Consider the following 8,545-nt stretch of genomic DNA (forward strand, 5'->3'; position numbering starts at 1 on the left):
TATTATAAAAATGGGTCCACATTATTTTAGCTGCTCAAATTTCATTAAGGGAGATTTTATCTTCACTAAGTGAGTTTTTACTTGTCTTTATGACAGCACCTTGCAGTTGTGGATTTCAGGGGTTACGTCATATTTCTTGGGGGTCCAAGCATACAGGGACAGTTGGATTGTATTTGTCAGGATTTATTTGTTCAATTCTGGCCATTGAAACAGCAAAAAGTATTTTTTTTAAAACTCTTTTAAAATCTCAATTATTGCTTTGCTCGTCCAGTCACAGGAATCCCCGAGAAGCTTTTGGTGATTTACTCATCTAAAAAAGTTTTGCATGTGCAGGAAGCATGAACAGAAAATTCCACTTGTGGGGACGTGATTGACTGATATAATAATCTGAAGAGCCACATGAGGTCAGTTTTCACTGTTTATTGAGCCTCTGTCAACTAAAGACTTTAGGAATAAAATACCAGACTTGGTCTTCAGAAAGTACTCCAAGGCCATCTTATACACAGCCCAACACTGTAACAGTTTATATGCCTCCATGTCAAAAAAGATGAAAGCCTTCTGGTACACATGGTAGAAAAAGGAGATGAGGAAAAATGGGAAAAAGACAGGTAATGACAGGATGAGTGATGATTAAAAAAAAGTCAAACACATCAACACTTTTGAACTTGACCTTTAAAAACAGTAACATTTGATTGAATATGTCATAACTGTCATAAATTATAAATACACACAACTGTACTTTCAATTTGTCCAACACTTTTTTATTACTTTTTTGTTTATAAAATAAACCTTAGTGACACGAGCTGTGCTTTTCCGGTGTCGTGTGCACATATATGAACAGTTGGTGATGTAGATGAAACCAGATTAAAAATCTTGCTGCTCTGATGTCACATGTAAGTGAATGAATGATGTCATGTTAACGGCGTCTTCAACTTTTGCAGCAGACGTTCCAAAGAAAATAACTGGCAACACTGTCCCCCCCGAAGCTTTAAAACAGAAAGCAAAGAGTCGGAGGGGCAGAGAGGTCGTAACACAACCCTAAGAGAACCTTTTCGTTTTAATGATCTGTTTGTTGGAAACTGGTGCCAGAGAGTGAGACGGGGATTCTGTGGAAGAGGAGTAGATCTTCACACACTCTTAACTGTGGGTGTGTCTGGAGCTTTAAGTGCCTTCACTCGTACCTGTGGTACCTGAATACCTGCACGAGGCTCAGAACAGTTTGGTGACACACCTGCTCCAGACTCAACAAGTTTCACTCGGCATCTCCAGGTAAGCTCAATTTCCTCTGCACACCTAACATTCATTGCTCCAAAAGTGAGTGGAATCAACTTTTTAGTTGTGATGCCACAAGTTCTTTTTTTAAGAAAATGTACTTTTTCCAATGTGACTTTTGCATTCTGATCTTGCAGGATTTTGCATGTGGCATAAGTTTAACTTTTATCACATATTGAAAATGTTCAAATTAATCTCACACACACACACACATATATATATATATATATACACACACACACACACACACATATTTGCACAGAGTTAAGTTTGACAGTTTATGCAGATACTGTGTGTACAACTGCCAAAAATTCACATCTGTAAGTTCATATGAGTTTATTTGAAGTTAAATATTTCTTAAGTCTAATAACGTGACATTGATTTTTCCTCATCAGTTTGTCTTTTAGAACAGAATACAAAACACAATTTTACATCTGAAAAATATTTCATATTGCCATTGTTAAATTTTGATGTCATTAATTCATGGGGGGGTTCAACCAGCCTAAAAATAATCTAACCCCATCTTATGCCAAATCTGTGATGGTATCATGAAACGTGATTTAATGTTTGTGATACCATCATTAAAAGGAGATGTACGTGTTGGTATCACTCAATTTGAGGTGACATGGAGGTGGTGGGGGTCCTTTTTTCAGTGTAAAAATTACATACTATAAAAAGACAACTCTTGGACCAACTGAAAACATTAATAACACACAAATGAATTGCATTTATCCAAATTAGGTCAACAAATATGCATGTTATTGCTTGAGTTTAATTTAAATGAAAACTAATTTGCTTCTTAGCCAGTGAAGCTTTTTTTTTTTTTTTCAGACAGTCCAAACATACATTATAGCACGTTATATATGAAAGCTGAAAATTGTGAATTTGCAGCCATTCTGTGTTTGAGCTAAATACATGTGTCCCCCATTAATACTGGTTGCTTTGTCTTCAAATCCATTAAATGACTTCAACATTACACACGTTGCAAACTTTGTCCACTCTTCATATTGTATTTAGTGCAGCAGATAACTGAAAAAAATCCTTCAAATGGTTATGCAAGCACCACATATGGCACAAATACACATCTTAGACATTATCCTTTTGAATGTCCACTTGAATTTTCAATAGGCAGCCAGGTCGGGGTCAATTGAAGAATTACGCTGGGGTCAAAATTAAAAGATGCTCCAATATATTGAAAACTATACCACATTATTTGTCTGATCATAAATAGTCCAAAAAGGTATAGTCTGGACCATCTGTGACTGAATGCTATGGAGTTAAAGGGTAAAAACAGCAAGAATGGGACAAAGGTCAATTTCAGTGTGTACAGGGGTCAATAGTTAAAGTTGCTCTAATTTTGGTAAAAGGAATAATTTGCATCATGGGTCATGCTTAGCTATCATGTTACAGGGTAACATATGTCACATGTCAAAGAATCCAGAGGACATATGTTTAACATTTACCTTGCAGACCAAGCACTCAATCTTATTAGCTCAAACAATAATTTGCACCACTTTTTACCAAAACTGGAGCAACTTTAACTTTTGATCCCTCTACACACTGAAACTGACCTTTCTCACCACTTTTGCTATTTTCTAACCCCATAACTCCATAGAATTCAGCCATAGATGGTACAAACTACACATTTTTGAAATCTTTGTGATCGGACAAATAAGATGGAATACCTTTCAATATGATTGGAGCATTTTTTTTTTAAAGATTTTGACCTCTGTGTAATTCTTCAACTGACTCCTACCTGGCCGATTATTGAAAATTCAAATGGACACTAATTTTCAAAAGAGGAATGTGTATTTGTGCCAAATTTGGTGCTTGCATCACCATGTGAAGGATTATTCTGTAACTATTCACTTATCTGCTGCACTAATTAGTGCGATAACTGAGAACGCCAAAAACTGCTGTAGCAACTAGCTTCTTCGCTAACGTTGTTAGCTACTGTTAGCTGTGGCATTAATATCCTCTCAAACTTACACATTGTCAGATTATATAGATTTATTCTCCAGCTGTAGCTGTGTGAAAACTGTTGTGCATTCTTTTGTTTATTATTAAAGCATGACTTCATTTTTGATGACACTACAGGGTTAATACATTGCATTAACCCTGGCTGAGATTCAAATCAGGCTTTTCTTGGAATTTTTCTGGGAAATTCCAACTTCCCACTTCATGTCAAAAGCAAAATTACTCTATGTCCAGAAAAGGATTTTTGATTTATAATGGAACATAAATAAATAAAATATACTAGTCATGATTTAGATCACAATACAACTTTTTATCAAGCTAGCATGTCATCCAGTGTCAAACAGATTGATGCTAATAACTGAAAATACAAGACACTAAGGTGATACAAAAATTAGATTGAGAAATATCTACTTCAGTCAGATTTACTATTCAGTACCACATTGCATTTCTTTTAAGTAATTGATGTAAACAAAGTCAACATATTGAGAGAATTGGAAATGTTTATGTATCCATCTATTCCGACTTGTCTCAAGAAAACTAGCTGTAAAATGTTAGATTTAGTTGTGTTATACACATATTTATGCATGGCATTGCTTTGGCATTCATATCTTTATTTGTAATGTTTTCCCTGAGAGTTTAAAGGGCATAATATCAGAAATTTACATTTTTTTTAGTTCTTTTTTTTTTTCAATAAATTTTAAACATGTAAAGTGCAAAGGGTTACACAACTGTATCACAAAGTATTAACTGTCAAAAGCAAATAATTATCATGAGCTTTGTCAAAACAAATTTAACACTGGCTTTAATGTGGCTACAGGTTGAACAAAATTATATTAGGTTAGACAAAGGCAAAAATATTCAGTTCATCTAACTTGATAAGTTAAACGTATTGCAAGAATTTTTTTTACTTAGAGATGTATTTTAAATAAACTGAAAACAACATGCATAAATCATCCCCGTTAATGCATATAAAACAGTTGTGTACGTACAATGCGAGTGTCTGCATCTGTCCACAGGATGCTGCTAAAACATGCAGCCTGCAACAGATAAACAGCACATAATTTTTAATTCACATCAGTGATTACTCATGCAAGTAACACACAAGCACAAGCGCAAGATGGGAAACCACCTGTTTGACAGGCAAATGCTTTGAGAAGAAAGCAACTCGGCAGAGAAAAACAAATGGTTTTTGTCAGGCGATAATTCCAAATTAACTTATGGAACCGCTTCCCAATACTGTTTGTCCTCTCCAGGATTCCATCCCAATGTTCCTGTGCATGACCTCTAACCTCTGCCTGCTGGTCCTACCAGTGATGTCACTGCTGCTTCTCTCACCCATCAGTTGGAGCTATGATGGTCCCACCCCAGGGTGCCACCTGTACCGTGAGTTGCACTCAACATTAAAAGTCAAATCAATTTGCAAACACATACAAAAGTTGTTTTTTTTTTCCGTTGTCGCCGATCCAGCCCTCAACGTGACCATCCGCAGTGACCGCCGTGGTACATGCAAAAGCACACATCTGGTGTACGCCTGTGTGGGTTACTGCGAGTCCAGCGCCTTCCCCTCCAGGTACTCGGTGCTGGTGGCCTCCAACTTCACCCACAACATCACTTCAGCTTCACGCTGCTGCACCATCACCAAGGACACGAAGGTGAGCAGAGGAAAAGGTGCTAGTAATTAAAAAAAGGACTACTTCAAAAACCACAGTTTGAGTATTTATGTCTGCTGACTGTCTTCCCTCAGGTCAAAGTTCGCCTGGACTGCCCACGAGGCCATCATCACGATGACATAGAAATACTGACAGCAAGAGCGTGTCGTTGTGACATGTGCCGCAAGTCCCGCTACTGACAAGAAAAATAAAATCACAGAAACCAGACAATACACTGAAAAAAAAGAATTGCAAACTTGAATAATTAAAGTTAAGGAGCTTGCACAGACACAAATGTTTTGATTTTACTCAACTTAAGGGTATTGATTGGGTGATCTTAGTTTGGCATCAAAGTGATATGTGATCAATTCTATTTAAGTCAAAGCACGATGTCAAAGTCAACACAGTTAGATAAGATCAACTTTATCTATCCTGAAGGAAATTATTACAGAAACAAACAGTGAACAATGGTTTTTTTTTTTGGTTGTTGTTATTTTACAATAAGTACAACAAATTTATAAGAAATGACTGGAATGGTTAACATAATAAATTAGTTATATTAGAAACTGTGTTGACAAAGGACATTTTTTTTGTTTTGTTTTTGGTCACATTGGGACGTTATTGAGCTAGCTTATGCTTATTCATATGATTTTATTGATCGTTAGCGTCTATAATTAGCTTTATATTGTTTTTTTATGTTTCAATTGGCTGCTCAAATTAGGTTTATATTTATTTTAGTTTAGCTTCAAATAGTTAATCTAATTGGCTTTAGATTCAGTTAGCTTAGGCAGTTTTTTCACGAATTTAGCTAGCTTCTTCATTTGCTTTATATTTCATTACAGATTTAGTTGGCTCGATATTCAGGGTTTTTTTTTTTTTTATTAAATTAGCTTTGTAATTTTTCTTTTTTGAAAGGTTTAACTAGCTTGTCCATAAGCTTTACAGTTGATTTCAGCTTGTTTTTGGTATTTTACATTAAGTTAGCCTATCCTTTAGCTTTAGATTTACTACTCAGTTTACCTTTATTCATATTTGTATAGCTTTTCTGTTCATGTTATATTTACTCAACTTTGCCTTTCAAAATAGAAAAATAGAGCCACAGATGTCAAGTATACATTAATTGCTGAACATTAATCGGACATTTATTAAAAAAATTGCATACTACTGTTTAACCCCAAATTGCTCCCAGACCTGAAATGATTAAAAATGAATAAATAAATAAATAAAATCGGGGGATGTGTGAGAAAGAGATTAAAAAAATTAAAGTTTCATTTCCAACAAATGTTTTATGTACAATGAATTTGAAATTAGTGGATCTGAATCTAAATTTGAAGGAATGTGTTACTTTGGGGAAACTTGTGAGTTTAAGCAGATCCAGCTCATGTTAAGTTTAGTAAACTCAAAAATGCTGTGCAGTTTGCTTTCTCAAAGTTTTCTTTAACAACATACAAAGTAAATGCACCCCAACATTCAATTACAGCTGAGGCCGTTTGGCCGTGCAGTCGTAACAACACAGGCGGACAGATTTAACGAATATTTATCAATGAGAATGTCACTCACAACATAAAGGCCAAAACGCTTCTTTCTGGAATGTTTATATATATATATATATATATATATATATATATATATATATATATATATATATACACACACACACACATTTTATTTCCTGGCTGCAACCCTCAGTTTATAATCCAGGTTAAGCCAAACCATTTCATACCTACACCTTTTTTATTTCTTTGCAGAAGTGCTGAAAAAACTATTTTAATCACACTTAGTGGAGATTTGGTATATGGTTTAGTGAGGAAACGGATACATTTTGGAGCAGATCTGGATGAAGAAGGGAATCCAGGACCTGGCTTGTTGTGGCCATAATGTCTGAGGTTTATGTCTTAAATCTTAAAGTGAAGCTCTAACATTGAGAATCAGGTGAACAGATAATAGTTTTACAATCAAATAACCAAAAACCAATGGTTTCACATTTCATTAGTTTCAGTAACAGGAAAAACTTTGTAACAACAAAAAAGTTATATTCTTTGTGGTAACTATTCAACACAGGTGAGAGACTAAAGAATGTAAAAATATATATATATTTATATTTATGAATGTGAATTTAATGACATTATGTAAATACTATCTATTGCTGATATCAAAGAGGGCTGAAAATGCCAATGAAATTAAAAAGACAATGCACTGTACTGTTTGTGTGAAATTGTATTTCAATTTAAAAAAAATGGAAATGTAATTTATTTGGCGCTCTGATTTGTCTCCTTACTTTCACACATCTCTAAGAAACAGGCCATGAAACAAAGTGCTTTTCATTTGGTGAGGAGTCACAGGTTGATTTGACCATCTTTTGCGGACAATTCCAGAATGCTGTACAAACAGATAAGCAAACAAACCATTTTATGAAACTGAACAATTCATGGACTCTAGTAATCACTGAGCACACATTACCTGATTATAGCGTTCCACAGCTCCAGGTGTCAACATCACAGCGGCCTGTAACCAACACCTCCAAGACAGCGGTACTCTGGGTCTAGAGGACATGTTGGAATATAGAAGCAACACTGGCCTCTAGTGACCACCAGGACCCTCCACTTTGTAAAAAGGCTTCACAAGCAATGTGTTTTATTTTATTGTTATGGCCATTTTGCAGAATAACATACCAACATGGCCCAACATTTGTTGGTTCTCCTGTTTCCACCAAAAGCAGAAATTTCAGAGTTAAGTACGCAGTAGCTTTTACAAAGTTACTTCCAGAAATTTTGTGGACAGATTCTATAAATGCTATACTCCACATGGCCTGCAGCACTCACAGTGGGAAAGTCCTAAAAATGTGGTTGCTGCTGCCAACTCTCATCACTTGCAGTATTATATATTGCTGCAAATGAAGAGGGTTAATTTAAATTTCAAAATTCCCCTAACCTTCATGTCTTTGGAACTGTGAGGAAGCTGGAGCACCTGGAGGGAACCCACATAGACATGGGGAGAACATGCAAACTTCACACAGAAAGAATCAGGTGGGAAGCGATCCTAGGACCTTCTTGCTGTGAGGCACTAGTGAGAAAATTGTTATTTGGATGCATTCTGATCACATGCATTGAAACTGTGTAAATCCAAGACTGATACAAATGAGTTCACCAATAGTCAAATATAACCCCAGAATGCAGGCAGCCAAACAACAGGAAGTGTGTGAAAGAACCCAGGTGATTCATTTACAGATAATCCACAGTGACAACCGATCCAACCAGTGCATAAGTGAGGACAACAGGAATAGAGTCCAAAAATAAACACAGAATCATATCAGATCAAAAAACAAAGGGCAAGAACAAACGTGGGGAGTTGGGAATTCTGAACAGAGAAAAATACTCACAGCATAGGAGGAGTTCATGAAGCGCAGAGACCAACATAGACATTCACAATGAACCGACAAAAGCAAAGGCTACAAGAAAGTGTTTAAATACCAAAGAATAAAGTTAGAACAGGTTCCACCCCATGACAATCACGGGGTGGAACTAAAGGGGCACGTGAAAGAACGGAACGCAGGAAGACAACTAACTTAACAGACAATAACCAATGCTAGAATAATAATAATAATACTAATGAGGACAACAAAAGGCAAGTAAGAAATAAAATACAAT

General features: G+C 35.7%; 1 protein-coding gene across 1 annotated transcript; it reads left to right on the plus strand.

Annotated features, from left to right (window-relative positions):
* The first annotated feature begins 4,265 nt into the window (after positions 1 to 4,265).
* gpha2 (glycoprotein hormone subunit alpha 2) lies at positions 4,266 to 5,098 on the plus strand. Its single transcript, XM_034164637.1, has 3 exons — positions 4,266 to 4,632; positions 4,717 to 4,901; positions 4,994 to 5,098. Exons 1-3 carry the CDS (start codon positions 4,467 to 4,469, stop codon positions 5,096 to 5,098), a joined length of 456 nt encoding a protein of 151 aa, XP_034020528.1. The 5' UTR covers positions 4,266 to 4,466.
* The last annotated feature ends 3,447 nt before the right edge of the window (positions 5,099 to 8,545 follow it).

Source organism: Thalassophryne amazonica, chromosome 23, assembly GCF_902500255.1.
Source record: "Thalassophryne amazonica chromosome 23, fThaAma1.1, whole genome shotgun sequence".
Taxonomy (NCBI): Eukaryota; Metazoa; Chordata; class Actinopteri; order Batrachoidiformes; family Batrachoididae; genus Thalassophryne; species Thalassophryne amazonica.

Coding starts and splice junctions, on each gene's coding strand:
- gpha2 (XM_034164637.1), top strand. CDS start 4,467: ATGGAACCGCTTCCCAATACTGTTTGTCCTCTCCAGGATTCCATCCCA. Junction 4,633..4,716: donor CCCAGGGTGCCACCTGTACC/GTGAGTTGCACT, acceptor TCGCCGATCCAG/CCCTCAACGTGACCATCCGC. Junction 4,902..4,993: donor CCATCACCAAGGACACGAAG/GTGAGCAGAGGA, acceptor GTCTTCCCTCAG/GTCAAAGTTCGCCTGGACTG.